The sequence below is a fragment of the Mustela lutreola genome, chromosome X (genome assembly GCF_030435805.1).
Source record: "Mustela lutreola isolate mMusLut2 chromosome X, mMusLut2.pri, whole genome shotgun sequence".
NCBI classification, from domain to species: Eukaryota; Metazoa; Chordata; class Mammalia; order Carnivora; family Mustelidae; genus Mustela; species Mustela lutreola.
The window spans coordinates 21,570,089-21,586,621 of NC_081308.1; the positions used below are offsets into that span (position 1 = coordinate 21,570,089).

A 16,533-nucleotide genomic window follows, 5' to 3' on the forward strand; every position below is an offset into this window, starting at 1 on the left:
CTTTTCCCTCTCCTTCTCCCTCTGACCTTCCCCCTGCTCATAATCTCTCTTTCAAATAAATAAAATCCTAAAAATAAATAAATAAAAATACTGAACTTTGCCCAACACTGTGCCAGGTGGGCAACACTGAGGTGGGTTAAACACATCCAATGTAGGTCTGTTGTCCTACCTGATAAACATTGGACTCACTTTTCAGCTGAAGAACTTAGAATATTCTCAAATTTAAGGCGGGAAAGTAACTCTGCTGGCCTAGACCCTGGCTCTGGATTCCTCTAGAGTCCACATTGCCACTCCTCCCAGGGTGAGGCACACCTGTGTCGCTTATTTCATTTTTTTTAGCTCAGTATTCAAAATGTATTTTAGGGGTTAAAAAGCACAACTTCATACCCAAAATACAGTTCTGGAATACACAGCCCAAGGAACAAGCAATAAAAATAGCAAAATCAGGGTGCAGTATGAATAAAGAAAGAGACAGTATTCAGTGACAATTACATTATCAACAAAGGAAATGTCAGTAAACCTCAAAAGATCAGGGACTCACAGTATCATGTGGCTGAGCCCCTTCATTGTGGAAAGTAAATGTTTTAGAAGTGAAATTATGGAAGGGGCTGAGACTGTGATGCGAAGAAGAGAGCAGCTTGCTTTCTGTGAGAGCACACCACCAACCGTGGGCCCCTACCTCTCCCAGCTTCTTCATCTCACATCACCCTGGGAATCAACCCATTCACTGCTAGCTTTGCAGTAGGGAGACTAAGCAAGTGTTTGGAAGGATGAGGTATTTCCCAGGAAGCCTTTCAAAGAAGAGACAGAGGTCAATACGAAAATTCTGAAGAATGAGGACTAAGGAGGCAAACACCCCACAATAACTAGAATCACGGGAAGACTGGCGGGTGACCCCCTTGGCAGAACCGCCAAGATAAGCATTCCCTCACTCATTTTGGAGTCCTCAGGGCCAAGAGAGCTTTGGTCCACATGGGTGATCTTAGGCTGAAAGAAAGTGGAAACCCAGGGCCTGCTAGGAGTCAAGGTAAGGATCCTAAGAGAAGACTAGCGGCAAACCCCCACCTGGGTCAGAGAGGGACCCCATGAAGCCTGAATCCTGATATCACACCTGGAAAGGAACAGGCAGGAGTAACTTGTGCAGGCCCTGTGTTTCCACTTTCTTTCAGCCTAAGATCACCCATGTAAACCAAAGCTCTTGTGGCCCTGAGAAACCCTAAACAAGTGAGGGCATGCTTATCTTGGCAGCTCTGCCTTGGCCTCCTGGGTCTGAGAGGGGTCTCTGGCCTGTCTACCTATGATGCTAGTTACTATGGGGCTCCCATGGTTTAAGGTAAGAGACCTCAGGCAAGCAAAGGAAGGAGTCTCAGGTCCTACCAGTAATGAAAAGGAGGATTCTGAGTGAGAACTTAGGGAACCCTTTTCCCTGAGACCTGAGAGAATCACATAGAACCCTGCCTTTGCTAGAAGCCCTTGAATACCTGAGCATTGTTGACATAATGTGACATATTCACTTCCTCCTATGGTGTCATAAGGGGATGGGAGACTTAGTCTAAGGGGGTGTGGCTTAAGCAGCAACAGTGGAAAGATTTCATAGGCCAAAGTGAATACCCTGAGGACTCAAGGAGTCACACGCCCCTAACAGTAGGAGAACTTGAAAGCATTAGTTTCTTACAAGTGTCCAGCTTCAGGACACCAAAGACAGGTATGACCAGATAAAGAGATCCTCACTTTCTTCTAGGGGTCATAGGGTGGTAAAGACCTTGATATGAGGGGCAGGTCTAAGAGTAAGGGAGGGAGGAACTCCAGGCCATGAAAAGGGTCAGGGATCAATGCAAGGACCAAGGGAGTACCCACCACTGAACAGAGAGAGTGACCAAGAATCTGGCTGCACGCCTGGCTTCAGCCCTAAGAACTAGTGCCAGGTTATCAAGTCAAAAATCCCCCAACACTTATTTCTATCAGATTTACAAGGACTGAAATCCTTAGTTTGAAGGTACAGTTACCATTCAATGAAAGGGGTGGAGTTGCCAGGCCCTACACAGATCCAAAGTAAGGACCCTTAATGAGGATTGAGGACCACAAAGAGGCCAGGATAGAAAATTCCCCACTGAACATTCCCACCTAGACAGGAATTATAAGCTGGAGACCACTTTTACTTCCTTATTGTGGGTGCCAGGGATGCTTGTAATGTCAGCCTCAGGAGAAAAGAGGAAAAAACCCCATGACCTGCCACTAGTTGGATGCGTGTCTTCCGTAAGAGACTCCTAAACTACAAGACCGGCAGCCCCTCCTGTCACCCCAGCATGCCTGAGGCAGGTCTGACAGGAAGCAGCATAAACCTCACTCTACTTTCCTTCACAGGTTTCCCAACGGACTGGCTGATTTGGGAACGGGAGCCCTGTGGGTTTTTAGAGAAGTGCCCTCGAGGAAAACCACAAATGTAACCACCAGCCAAGGTGGTGTATTCATGCTGAAGGTGGGCACATCCCGTTAAACTGTCTTCCTTCAGTGGGCCCTCATTGCCTGCTCTCCCACTCACACTCCTGACCACTGTCTGTGATCATACTCATTATGCCTCGGAGTCAGAAGAGTAAGCACCGCACTCGTGAGAAACGCCACCAGTCTCACAGTAACTCCCAGAATCACAAGGGAGCTCAGGCCCCTGTAGCAATGGAAGAGGCCCCCACCTCCTCTTCTCCTGTTTTGGAGGGTAATGCCCAAAATCTATCAGCTACAGAGTCAACTAGCACTTCCCAGGAGTCTTGGGGTGGCCCATCTACCACCATTACCTCTTCAGATATTTCTGGTACAAGATCTGATGAGCGTGAGGACAGACAAGATAAGGAGCACCTATGTTTCCCTAAGGTCTCATTTTCTACTAAGAGCTCATGCATTGATATTCTAACTATGAAGGTGGGTTTGCTGGAACAGTTTCTTCTGTACAAATATAAAATGAAACAGCCCATTGTGAAGGAAGACATGATGAAGGTTATTGGCCAAAATTACAAAAACCAATATCCTGAGATCCTTAAGAGAGCCTCTGAACGCATTGAGGTTGTCTTTGCAGTTGAATTGAAAGAAGTTGATTCAACCAGACACTCCTATGACCTGGTCAGCAAAGTGAAACTCCCTAACAATGGGAGGGTGCGTGCTGGCAGGGGGTTACCCAAGACCGGTCTCCTGATGACAGTCCTGGGTGTGATCTTCATGAAGGGCAACTGTGCTGCTGAGGAAGACATCTGGAAATTCCTGGGTATGATGCGAGTATTTGCTGGGAGGAAGCATTTCATCTATGGTGAGCCCAGAAAGCTCATTACCAAAGACTTGGTGAGACTACAGTACCTGGAGTACCGCCAAGTACTGAACAGTGAACCTCCACGCTACGAGTTCCTGTGGGGTCCAAAAGCTCAAGCTGAAACCAGCAAGATGAAAGTCCTGGAATATTTGGCCAAGGTCAATGATACAGTTCCCAATGTCTTCTCATTAAGATATGAAGAAGCTTTGAGAGATGAAGAAGCAAGAGCCCGAGCCAGACCTACCACAACAGCCAGTGTGCATTACAGGGGCACATCCAGCAGTTTCTCCCACTCCTATTAAAATCTGAGGTTTCAAAAAAAATCATCTAAATAAGAAATTATGACATCATCGTAGGGGTTTTCAGGGAAATGTGGAAGAATCCCACAGTAAATTTACTGTGATAAAGGAATATAAAAAATGATAAAACATCAACTTTGGTGCTCTTTATGCCTTCAGTCTTTTGTTTCATAAAATTAAAGGATCTACACTTCAATATCCTTAGTTTCATAAAGAATTTAGGGGACATTACTTCACAACAAGTCAGACCTCATATTCTCTTATTCCCCAAATGTCTACTAGTGACCTGCTTTCTGGAAGGTGCAATGCTAGGAATGGGAATGCGAACATAAAGACCTAGCCTTTCCCACAGAACTTTAGAAACTAGTAGCTATGATGGTAAGAAAGATACTGAGATACCCTCTGTGTCTTATGAAGTTAAAAAAAAGAAAAACAGGATGAGAAGGGAGGTGTCCTAGGGCAGATGAGTGTGTATATTCCCTGAAACAAGGCAGTTTAAGTTTGGGGATCTTGCAGGTCAATCTATGTGATATAATTTAAAATTAATCTACATGATGGACTAGACTGAGGGTATGGGAATGGTGATCAGAGGCTATACCGTAAGATGATGCATCTCAGAGATGAGAGGAAAAAAAAAATCTCTAAACGGAAAACTACACTGTGCTGTAAGGTCTGAAATTAAGGTTCAATATTATGGGTTTCTTGACATTTAGTGAAACCAACAGGGCCTCAAATTGCCTAAATGAAAGCTCCCCTCCAGACTGTACACTTGAAGATAAGATCCACTATCAAACAACCATCTTCATCAAGGGGACAAGGGGCATACCTTGCTTATTCCTAAGTAGCAGATCTCTGTTCCCTTCCAGCTTGCAGAATTATTCAAAGAAGCTGATTACATGGTACCATGGGAAATAAGGTTACCTCAACCTCTTGACACCAAACATTGCCTCCCACAGATGTACTCATTCATTGTATACTTCAGTGACCCTCACATTTTACTATGTAGCACATTGTGCCCTTCTCCCCTAGCCAAGTGAATACACATGATTAATAACCAGTTGTCTGTCTCATCTCTGCAGTGTCGGGTGGTGCATGTTTGAAGTCCACATAACCATAGAGTGGAAGTTCCTTCCTCACCTCATGGGGTAAAAAGGAGGCCATTAAAACAAACTCTGATAAATTACTTTGGCATTGTAGATAATCCAAAAAGAAATGTCTACCTGGGGCAGTGTATTAACCTGTTAGGAAAGCCCTAAGACAATAACACACGCTGGGTGGTTTAAAATCAAATTTATTTTCTCATAGTTCTGAAGGCTGAAGTCCAATGTCAAGGAGCTGGCAAGATTGGTTTCCTCTAAGGCTCCTCTCCTTGGTTCCCATATGGCCACCCACTTTATTTGGTTGTCCTTTTGTGTGTAAGAATCTCTGATGTCTCTTTTGGGCCCTAGTCTTTTTTTAAATAAGGACACTAATCAGAGTGGGTTATGGCCCAACCTAATGGCCTAATTTTAATTTTACCATCTCTTTTATGACTTCATTTCCAACTATAGTCACATTCTGAGGTATGCGGCCAGTGGGGGGGGGGGGTGTCATGGCATCAACATACACTTTTTGGAGACACAATTCAGCTCCAAAAGAAAAACAAGAATCAAAGGTATCTTTGTTACTATCTCAATAAAGAAGAATATACTGCACAAATAGGTGTTCTAAATACAATGACTCCAGGGTGTTTCAAGAGAAAAGGATGAACTCCCTTGAGGTGACACCCCCAGAAGGCACTGTATTGACATTTATTTGCTTTGAACTGGTGAAGTCAGAGTCCACTGTATTAAAAGAGCATTTTAATTAGATTATCTTGGTTATATTTTTGCAAATTCTAAGAGAAGGTTAGATTTGGTGGGGAGGAAACAAAGGAAAATAGAGGTGATTTGAATGGAAGGACAATTGGGAAGAATGTAAAGAGTAGGCCCCTGACAAAATGCAAGGAGTTTTAAGTTGTATCCAGGTGGGGAAAGAAAAGCCACACACCAAAATTCAATAATAAACACTCTAATAGGGAAGAGATACTTAATTTTACTTGCTAAAAGTGAATTTTTGGATGATTTGATGTTCTTTTGTCTTTTGCCAGTCATCTTGAAAGATGCTTTATAAACAGTACCTACATTCCTACAGTCTTTCAATATAGTTTACCAAACTCAGCTGGCACATGAAGAACTGCAAATATTCTCATATCCACAAGGTGTTAAGTGTCAGAACTAGATTATACCACTAGTGTGAATTCATCCAGGGCATACAGTGGGTTACCACTCCCATCCTGAAGCAGACCTTATGAAACTTTATTCACTTTTCTTGTCACTACTTCGAAATATACCTCAGGGGGGAAAAAAGGAATATATGGCCAGAGCAGTAAGAATACCAAAATAAATGAGAAGTACAAATAATGAAAGGAAGGATATAATATCTCCAAACAATGCATAGTGTTGCTTAACTTCAAAAAATGGCAGTCTCATGAAACTGTCTGGCTTAGCCTGGTTCCTATGGCAAGCATTTTAGAACAGAAGCTACCTAAGAGTACAAGTTTGGGTAGTAGAGAGAAGGAATGGATCAGTGTAGTTTTTCACTCTGATATTTTGCTGCCCAAGCTAAGTCTCTTAATTGTTTTTCACCTTCCCCATCTCCTATCAGTCTTGGGACACAGACTCATCCTCTTTAAGATTTGCAAGAAGGTGATCACTTAAAAGTTTGCAGGGATGTGGCATTGCTCTGAAAGCCTTTCATTAAAGAGACCGGAGCCAACATGAGGACTGTATGAACAAAGGCGGACGAAAGCAACATGCAGTCAGGTAGGCAGTCATACAGTGACCTCCCCTCCCCTGCTCTTACTTACATCTACGCTGTCAGACTGATGTCTCTGTAAGTAAGGTATCAAGGATGTGAGGGCCATGTAAGGGTGGTGTTGGAGAGAAGGGCCAGGGTCCTAGATGACTGTAACTGACAATCCTGTATGACACTAAGGGTGTTCTCCACCCCAGAACAGAGGGGGCACCAGAGATCCCGCCCCCTGCTGCCAGCCTTGAAAGACCATGTCGTTGGTGACAGGAAGAACAGCCTCCACTTCCTCTTGGGGCGCCTAAGGAAGGTACGAGACTTTGCAGTCGGCGGCCGCCTTAGGGCAGACAAGGGAGGAATCCTCCCGAACCAAGCACAAGGTGAGGAGCCTGATTAAGGAATAAGAGAACCCCCTCACCCCTCAACGGGCCTCCTTCCGAGGCCCCGCCGCCACCGCCACTTTTGGTCCTAGCCGCCCCCCCCCCCCACCCCGCCTACCCGTCACGCCTGCGCCTCCTTATCCCCCCCCCCCCCCCCCGCACGAGTGCGCACACGTGGCAGAGCGGTCAAGTCAGGCTGAGGTTGATTTTTCAAAGGTTGCAAGGTGAGGGCTTTGGTGGGAGGCACTAGTTCAGTAGAGGGAGGAGAAGACCCTAACAAGAATCAAGGTTAGGAAACTTAGGTAGAAATTCTGACCAGAGCCATGCTAGCGGCTCCCGGGGAAAATAAGCATGGCGGTCGGTCAGGTGGGCCTGAGTTTTCCCTCCATATTTGAAGGACCAGAACACTGAAGGTATTGATCTCAGGGGAAGTGTACCATGCCCTGAAGGAAATCAAGGATGTGGAAATCCGAGTTAGGACTGCAGGGACCAATAATTCTAGAACAATAAGGTGGCATAGAACTCACTGCGGCCATCAATCCTGGGGAGCCCCGGGGCAGGGCTGTTGGGCTTCTTGGGGATGAAAGAGCCTTGGTCTGAGGGCCAGGGCCCTAAGTTAGCAAATGAAAGTATTCAGCTGGGAATCAGGGCAAGGACTCTGTGAGAACTAAAGGAATCTGTCCTGATGACATATTGACTGACATTCATTTTTTTCCTATGGTGTCACGTGAGAGTTGTGGGGGAGGAGAGTGTGTGCTGGCGGGGGGGGGGGGGGCAGGTGAGAGATTTGGTTTAAAAGGGATTGTTTGGGGCACCTGGGTGGCTCAGTGGGTTAAAGCCTCTGCCTTTGGCTCAGGTCATGATCCCAGGGTCCTGGGATCGAGCCCCGCACCAGGCTCTCTGCTCAGCAGTGAGCCTGCCTCCCTCTCTCTTTTTCTGCCTGCCTCTCTGTCTACTTGTGATCTCTCTCTGTCAAATAAATAAATAAAATCTTTAAAAAAATAAATAAATAAAAGGGATTGTTTGCCCTCTGCAGTAGGAGGATTTCTAGATCTTTCTAAGAGTTAATGTGAGGACCAAGACGTCTGAATAGAACAACCACAGTGAGAGTACAAGAGAAACCATCCCCAGTTCTTAGCCTTGGAAAACAATGGGCAGGGACGACAATTCCCATATTCTTACAGGTGGTGTAAGGAGATATTGGCAGGGAGAGAAGATTTCCAGACTATGCTAGGAGCCAAAGAAAAGCTGGAAATGACCACTGGTCATTTGGAAAGATAACAAAAATGATAAAAAATCAGATCCCTAACTTTGCATTCAGAACTTGAGTTCTTTTTTTTTTTTTAAAGGTTTTATTTATTTGAAAGAGATCACAAGTAGGCAGAGAGAGAGGGGAAAGCAGGCTCCCTACCGAGCTGAGAGCCCGATGCCAGGCTCGATCCCAGGATGCTGAGATCATTACCTAAGGCAAAGGCAGAGGCTTAACCCACTGAGCCACCCAGGCACCCAGAACTCGAGTTCTGAGACTCACTCTCACTTATTTATTATCAAATCTGAGAGAGAAGAGATCTTTAATGTGAGGGTACAACCACAAGTGGGCAGAAGGGAGGTGTGTCAGGCACTACCTGGAGGCCATGAGTACCCTGAATGAGAAATAAGTACCAAAACAGCCCAGGAAGGAGAGGGCTCCACACAGCTCTCAGTTGGGGACCCCCGATAGGGATTGGGAATAAGAAGCTGCTAGTTTACTTCTTCCTCTGGGGTCTCTGGCTTTTGTTTGAGATATCGACTTCACAGCAGTACAATAGAGGAGGCCAAGGACCTGTGGAGAGTTGACAAGATGATCTTGAAATTGAACTGAGAAACCCTGGCAGCCCAGAATAGAGGTTCCCCACTGGCAGCCTCTGATGTCACTCCAGTACACCCCAGGCAGGGCTGGCAGATAGCAGTCTAAGGTTCCCTTTAATTTCCTCTGTAGGGTTCTTAAGGGACAGGCTGACTAGAACAGGAACCTTGTGGGTTCCTAGAGTAGTACCCTCAAGTAAACCTGCAGAGGCAGCCTTGGTTAAAGCCAAGGTGGAATCTTCTACTGAAGGTGCTCACATCATCTCATTCTCTCTCCTTCAGGGGTCTACGTCCCCTGATCTCTTGCCTGCTGTCTGTGACTCTAGTGTCATCATGCCTCGGAGACAGAAGAGTAAGCTCCAGGCTTCTGAGAAACGAGGCCGGGCTCGAGCTGAGGCTCAGGGTGAGGGTGCTCAGGCCACAGTAGCCGTGGAAGAGGAGTCCACTTCCTTCTCTCCTCCTCAGAGTGAAGATACTACCCAGAGTCTGCCTCCTGCTGTGTCAAGTAGCACTTTTCAGGGGCGTCAAAGAGCACAAGCCATCACCATTACTTCTACAGCCAATATGTGCACTAGATCTGATGAAGATTCCAACAGCCAAGATGAGGATAGAGCAAGCCCCTTTGAGGTCCCATACTACACTGAGAGTGCAGGTGAAGATTCTTTAATCAGGAAGCCTGGCTTGCTGGAGCAGTTCCTTCTGTACAAGTATAAAATGAAACAACCCATTTTGAAGGAAGACATGCTGAAGATTATTGGCCAAAATTACGAAGACCAATTCCCTGAGATCCTCAAGAGAGCCTCTGAGCGCATTGAGATTGTCTTTGCAGTTGATCTGAAGGAAATCGACTCAACCAAACAATCCTACGACCTCATCAGCAAGCTCAAGCTCCCCAACAATGGGAGGGTGCGAGCTGGCAGGGGGCTACCCAAGACCGGTCTCCTGATGAATATCCTGGGAATGATCTTCATGAAGGGCAACTGCGCTGCTGAGGAAGACATCTGGAAATTCCTGGGTATGATGCGAGTATATGCTGGGAGGAAGCACTTCATCTATGGAGAGCCCAGAAAGCTCATCACCAAAGATCTGGTGCGGCTGGAGTATCTAGAATACCGCCAGGTGGCCAACAGTGATCCTCCACGCTACGAGTTCCTGTGGGGTCCGAAAGCCCAAGCTGAAACCAGCAAGATGAAAGTCCTGGAATTTCTGGCAAAAGTTAATGATACCATCCCCAGCGCTTTCCCATCCTATTATGAAGAAGCTCTGAAAGATGAGGAAAAGAAAGTCCAAACCAGAGCCATGGTCACGGCTGGCACTATTGCCAAAGTCCTTGTACCTTCCAGGCCCATGCCCCAGAATATCTTCCCACCCTTAGTGAAATCTGAGGTCTGTTATCCTCAAGATAAGAAAACATAAATTCACAATAGGGATTATATTATTAGCAATGTGAAAGAATCCCATAGTATAGTAGTAAGCATAATGGAATAGAAAAAAAAATTAAACATGGTTATTCGAGTTTTTACTTGTTCCCTTTAGTCTTTAGTGTTACAAAATTAAAGGATTTACCCTTCAGTTTTGTTAGTTTTTTCAAGAAAGAAATTAAATCTTATGAAATTATACTTTGTGTTTATTGGCTCTTCTGTTCGTCACACAGTGGGTATCTGCTCACGGGAAAGCTTAGTGTTAGGAGTGCGGACGCGAGTATAAAGGAAACCCAGCCTCTACTCACAGAATTTTAAAGACTTTGAGCTTCATTCATACAAGTAAGCTGATGAAATATCCTCGGTGGCCCACAGACTTATCTGTCAAAGGAATGGGTGAGGAGGAGGGTAATCATTGTGAGAATAATTAAGTGGAAATTTCCTGAGCAATGCGGTTTGGAACTTTAGGAACTTGCCAGCCCTCGGTGGGATCTAATTTTCATTTCTGGTGTGTGGTGGACTAGCTGAGGTTGTGGAATTGGTGGGTAGAGGCCAGACTCCTCAGTGCTACACTTGAGAATTGCGGGACACTAACCCTGTGTTAGTCTGCTCTGGCTGCTATAACAACATACCAAGGACTGGGTGACTTAAACAACAGACATTTTGACCGTGATGGAGGCTGGGAAGTTCACAATCCAGGTGCCAGCAGATTCAATTTCTGGTGAGAGCCCTCTTCCTACATTATAAATTGCTAACTTCTCCATGTGTCTTCACATGGCAGAGAGAGAAAGTTCTGGTTTCTCTTATTCTTAGGAGAACACTAATTACATCATGGGTGTGCTATCCTCATGAACTCATTTAAACCAAATTATCTCCCAAAGTGTCCACCTTCAATTATCTTCAAATTAGGTGTTAGGGCTTCAATATATGAATTTTGATGTGGCGGGGGGGGGGGGGTGTGGGACGGGGCACAAACATTCAGGCTATAACAGAAAACTGGTGCTACCAGTTTACTTTGGGATTATGGGTAAACCTAAGAGAAGTCGCCATTTGGGACAGGAAAGGAAGGTGTCATTTGTTCTTATTTCAGTGCAGATGAATACAGCAGGCGAAGTAGGTAATCTATGCACAACATCCTCATGAAGTTTCTCAGAAATAAGGGTGAGAGTGGTGCCTGGGTGGCTCAGTGGGTTAAGGCCTCTGCCTTCGGCTCAGGTCATGATCCCAGGGTCCTGGGATTGAGCCCTGCATTGGGATCTCTGCTCAGCAGGGAGGCTGCTCCCCCACCCCCCCTCTGCCTGCCTCTCTGCCTACTTGTGATCTCTGTCTGTCAAATAAATAAATTAAAAAAAAAAAAAAAAAAAGAAAAAGAAAGAAGGGTGAGAGCCCCTTCAGGTGGAATACCACTGTGCTGGCACTGCTTGCCCTGTGTTGGGAGAGCCAGAGCCTGCTCCCTTAAAAGGGCATTTTAATTAGATTATCTTGAATATAATTTGGCAAACTCTGAGCAAGGGCTAGCTCTTGTTAAGGGTGTAATGAATGTTAACAGAGGTCATTTGGGAGGACACTTAGAAGGGATGGGAGGGCCTGTACCTTAAGACCAACTGTAGGAACCTGAGTTGCATCCAACTGAGAAAGACAACTCCATGCCTAAATTAAATGACAGATGATCTAATGGGGAAAATGTAGTTACTTTTACTAGCTAGGGCAAATTTTTGATTGCCTGTGTTCTTTGAGAATACTGTATATTCTCTGATACTTTCTGGATTAAAAAAGAAAATAACAGTGCCTTCTTAGCACAGTGGGCAGCGCGTCAGTCTCATAAAAAAAATAACAAGAGGGGTGGGTGGTATAATTGGGATCAAAATAATATTAATTTCCATTTTTAAAGTACTGGGTAATATTTGCTAGTCATCTTGTCATGTGGTTACGTGTATATATTCCAAATGAAAGAGTTTACCAAACTCACTTGGGTGATGCAGAACTTGCAATTTTCTCAAGTTTACAAGAATGGACCGTACCAGAGCTGGGACTAGACACCTGGCTTAAATTTGCCTAAAGGCCACATGGTTCTACTTCTCCTAATGCAAGGCAGACCTTATATACTCACTAAACCAAAATTTTTCTCAGGTACTACAAAGGCATTTGAAATCAAAGTACTGAAAGCAGGCCTACTGAAGGGAAAGTAAACATAAAAACAAATCATAATTTGGAGATTATCCTTCATTTCCTTTTTCTAGGATCCTACTGAAAGCTAACTCTGCCCCAGACCTGGTATTTTGTCCAGTTCCAGCAACTTCAGTCATTACAGCACCCTTCACCTGGGACTTCCCAGTGTGCCCTCCTTCCAACTCTGGAACCTGACCTTCTGACCAGTTCTTCACTGTGGCCTCCTCTGATGGCTGCTCGCTGTTCTTAATGGAGCAGAACACCTGTATTAACTGCTCGTGCCCTAACTTAGAGCATTCCAACTCCCTGGCGGTCACTTGCTTCACCATATCATCTTTATATGGTGTTTATGTGGTAATACGGAGATCTTCATTTCTTTCTCTCTCTCAACACACCTGAAATTGCCTTCTCCAAATGGTAAACCTTTTAATAGATGGTTTAAATAGCTTCTGCAAATAAATTTATGAATAATTTTCTTCACACATTTATTAACGTGTATCAAGTTTACAAGTAAGTTTTTGTATTTTGTAAATCAAATTGGAAGACCTTCCCAATTATTCTGAATTCAGAACAGGACAACAGGGCATCAGAATAGGTGCTACTTTGGGAATATAAAATAACTTCATAGGAAAATTATCTGGATCAATAAAAAGAGCAAAATAAAGTAAAAGATTATCAATTCCTGTCTTCCTTATCTTGTCTAGCCTGTTGTTCAGTAAAACTTAATGACACATACCTAAATTTGCTTACTTAAGAATTTATAAGAAATTAAATCTAAAATAAATTGGAAAATATGCTCAACTATTCTCTTAATATTAATCAGGCATCTTCTCTCAGAAATACACTCTGCCATTGCTGGAGATGCTAGGATTTTGGGAGTAGGGTGGGGAGGATGTCTAGGAGCAATAATCTTATAAGGATGATAGTAAGGTATTATAGTAAACTAGAAGGACAATTAAAAAGAGAGTGAAAAGGGGCACCTGGATGGCTCAGTTGGTTAATCCTCTGATTTTTGATTTCAGCTGGGGTTGTGATCTCTCTCAGTGCTGTGGGATTAAGCCCTGCATTAGTCTCCTCGCTCAGCACGGAGTCCCCTTCTCTCCCTCTCCCTTTTCCTGTGCTCTTCCCCATACTTAACGCATTTCTCTCTCTCTCTCTCTCTCAAATAAATAAATACTTAAATTAAGGGGGGGGGGTGTTGGAGTCCAGATGAGCACAGTGAGGTGGCAGGTAGGAGGAGATGTTATGTTTGGAAAACTGCACTTTTTCAGTGAGACTGAAGTTCAGGTTTAGCAATGTGAGCTAGGACTGTGGGAGTGGGCCAATTCTTCACATGAAGTGTTGAAAGACTGAGAGACAAACTTGGAGTGAAAATGGCTTTTGAATCCTGGATAAACTATGAAGAAACTTTCCATTAGCTGAGGTAAGGTAAGTGTTCTTGACTCCTTTTCACTGCATTGTAATACATTGTGTAAAGTCCTATATCTTATGCGCACAGCAAAACCTGCACAATTTTTGGTAAGTTATCTTATCATTTTACTTGATACAAGATACATTTAAAAAATTTCTCTTGCATTTTCTTTTTACACTCGTGTAATTTATTAGTGTTTTATTTAACCTTCATGCTTTGGAGATTTTCCAGTCATCATTTTGTTAGTGATTTCAAGCTTAATTCCATTATTATCTGAAATAGAAACTACTATTTGTTAGATGCGCTTTATGGCCCAGAATGTGGTTTATCTTGGTGAGTGTCCCATGCAAGCTTGACAAGAATGTGTATTCTGCAGTCGGATGAAGTAGTCTATAGATGTTAATCGTATCCAATTGACTTATGATGTTAATGAGTTCAACTATGTCCTTATTGATCTTCTGCCTGCTGGATCTTTTCATTTCTGATACATAAAGTTGCAGAAGTCTTCAACTATTCTCACAGATTCATCTACTTTTTCTTACAATTTTTGCCTCATACATTTTGATATTCTATTCTTAGGCACATAGCCATTAAGATACTGTTACGTAATCTTGGAGAACTGACACTTTATTATGTAATGCCCTTCTCTAGCCCTGATAACTTTCCTTGATCTGAGCTTTGCTCTGTGTGAAATTAATACACCTACTCCCATTTTCCTTTGGTTAATAATACCAAGGTATATCTTTCTTCATTCCTTAACTTTTAATCCATGTGTCTTTATATTTAAGGTGGGTTTGTTGTAAACAACATGCAATTGAGATTTGTTTCTTGATCATACAGATATTCAATCTTTTAACTGGTGTTTTCAAATTGTTGATATTCAGTTCAAAATTATTATTAATATCTACCATATTTGTTATTCTTTTCTATTTATTGACCCTTTTCTATTTTCCTATTTTTGACTTGTGCTCTTTTTCTGTCTTTTGCAATTTTTAAGGTTAATAAACTTGATTGGGGGAATCCTTACACAGGATAAATGTATACCAAGACATCACATTGCACACATTAAATAAACACAATGTGCATTTGTCAATCATATCTCAGTAAAACTGGAAAAAATCAGACATTTTTTATGATGCCATTTCTCTCCTTTCTTAACATATTAATTCTCAATTTTAAAACATCTTTTCAGGGGTCACCCTAGTGTTGACAATATATATTTATAAGGAATCCAAGCTCACGTTGAAATAAAACTGTATATGGGGTGCCTGAGGGGCTTAGTCAGTTAAGTGGCTACTTTTGGCTCAGGTCATGATCTCAGGGTCCAGGCCTCGAGCCCCACATCAGGCTCCCTGTTCGGTGGAGAGCCTGCTTCTCCCTCTCCCTCTGCCTGCTTCTCCCTTTCCCTCAGCCTGCTGCTCCCCTACTTACTCTATCTTTCTGTCAAATAAATAAATAAGATCTTAAAAAAAAAAGAAAGAACACTGTATAACTTTTATTATTATGTTCAGTTAGCCAACATATAGTACATTAGTTTTTGATGTACTGTATGACTTTGCAGATAGTTCAAGTAACTTATGTAATCACAAAGTATTCCTAATTCCTTCCTGCTATCCCTTATTTCTGTCATTCATTTCACTTGTGCATTAAATTATAATAATCAAATATACTACTGTTATTATTTTTGAAGTAGAAAAATAAGTCTCATTTTACCTCCACTCATTTCTTCTCCAAGGCTCTTCCTCTTTTAATATAGATTCTATATCTTCTTTCTTTTCTTTCCTTTAACAAACTTCTTTTATCATTTTTTTCCACACAGTTCTAGTGGCAACAAATTCCCTCAACGCTTGACTATCTGAGGCAGCATTTCTCCTTCAGGATACAAACTTATAAATTGGTGGATTTCTTCTCTTGATACTTGAAATATCTCACTACATTCTTTACCTGTTTGTATGATTTCTGAGAAGCAATCAGATGTAATTCTCATCTTTGAGGTATGTTGCTTTTCCTCTGGTTTCTTTGAAAATTTTTATTTTTTTCTTTTCTGCATTTCAAATATAATATGCTACAATGTGTGGGTTTCTACAATCAAGAAATTCCCCAATTTAACTCAATAATGACCCTATCTACCTAGAGAATGCATCAGATTTCAGGCCACACAAGACTGCCCCCACATCAGATACCCATCATCAGTCCCAGGATGCTAGTTTTACTTGTGACCTACAGGTTACAAAGTTCAAAGGTGACTCTCAGTCCCTACATCCATTAAACAGGACAGGATGGCTATATGAGATTGAAGTCATTTATTTTCATCCTCCCATATGGAAGGCTAGAAGTCTCCAGTTGAATATTTCCTTTCTCCCAAGTCAGCTGAGCTCTGATACAACTCCAATAGTTTCAACTCTGACAATAAGAGTTTTTCCTGAGGACAGGCCTTTCTGAGAATGGAATGCTCTGGCATATCTCAAATGATTATTTTTCTCTCCCCTTCTAGAAGCCAAAGAAGACTTTCCATATTCATTGTGAAAATCTGTAGAGCTCCTGAAGGTACTACTCACAAATGTGCAGAGTTTTAAACTCTCAGTCTTTTCTATGAAGAGCCTCTAGCTATTTATCAATTACATTTCATATTTTCCTACACTGGTACTAGTTTCCTTGGAGGTTTCTCCTCTGCTAAGTTCTGGTTCCCTGTACTCCCTTTAATTGGAGGGACAGTAGTTTGCCATGTGATCTCACTTCTCTAGTAGATATAAGATTTGTTGATTTTTCAGTTCCCTCACCTTTTTACCTGATGTTAGCATGGAATGATGACTTCCAAGCTCCTTATGTGATAGACAAGAAACTGGAACTCCTTTATTTCTTCAATTATTCTTTCTGTCCC

General features: G+C 42.9%; 2 protein-coding genes across 2 annotated transcripts; both read left to right on the forward strand.

Moving 5' to 3' along the window:
* The first annotated feature begins 1,570 nt into the window (after positions 1-1,570).
* LOC131821628 (melanoma-associated antigen B5-like) lies at positions 1,571-3,719 on the forward strand. Its single transcript, XM_059157850.1, has 2 exons — positions 1,571-1,705; positions 2,365-3,719. The coding sequence occupies exon 2, from the start codon at positions 2,575-2,577 to the stop codon at positions 3,598-3,600; it is 1,026 nt and encodes a 341-aa protein (XP_059013833.1). The 5' UTR covers positions 1,571-1,705; positions 2,365-2,574; the 3' UTR covers positions 3,601-3,719.
* Positions 3,720-6,724: 3,005 nt separating this feature from the next.
* LOC131821627 (melanoma-associated antigen B5-like) lies at positions 6,725-10,204 on the forward strand. The gene is made up of 2 exons (XM_059157849.1): positions 6,725-6,806; positions 8,934-10,204. The coding sequence occupies exon 2, from the start codon at positions 8,985-8,987 to the stop codon at positions 10,065-10,067; it is 1,083 nt and encodes a 360-aa protein (XP_059013832.1). The 5' UTR covers positions 6,725-6,806; positions 8,934-8,984; the 3' UTR covers positions 10,068-10,204.
* The last annotated feature ends 6,329 nt before the right edge of the window (positions 10,205-16,533 follow it).

What these genes read in the sequence shown, in the direction of transcription:
- LOC131821628 (XM_059157850.1), top strand. Translation starts at nt 2,575, where the DNA reads ATGCCTCGGAGTCAGAAGAGTAAGCACCGCACTCGTGAGAAACGCCAC.
- LOC131821627 (XM_059157849.1), top strand. Translation starts at nt 8,985, where the DNA reads ATGCCTCGGAGACAGAAGAGTAAGCTCCAGGCTTCTGAGAAACGAGGC.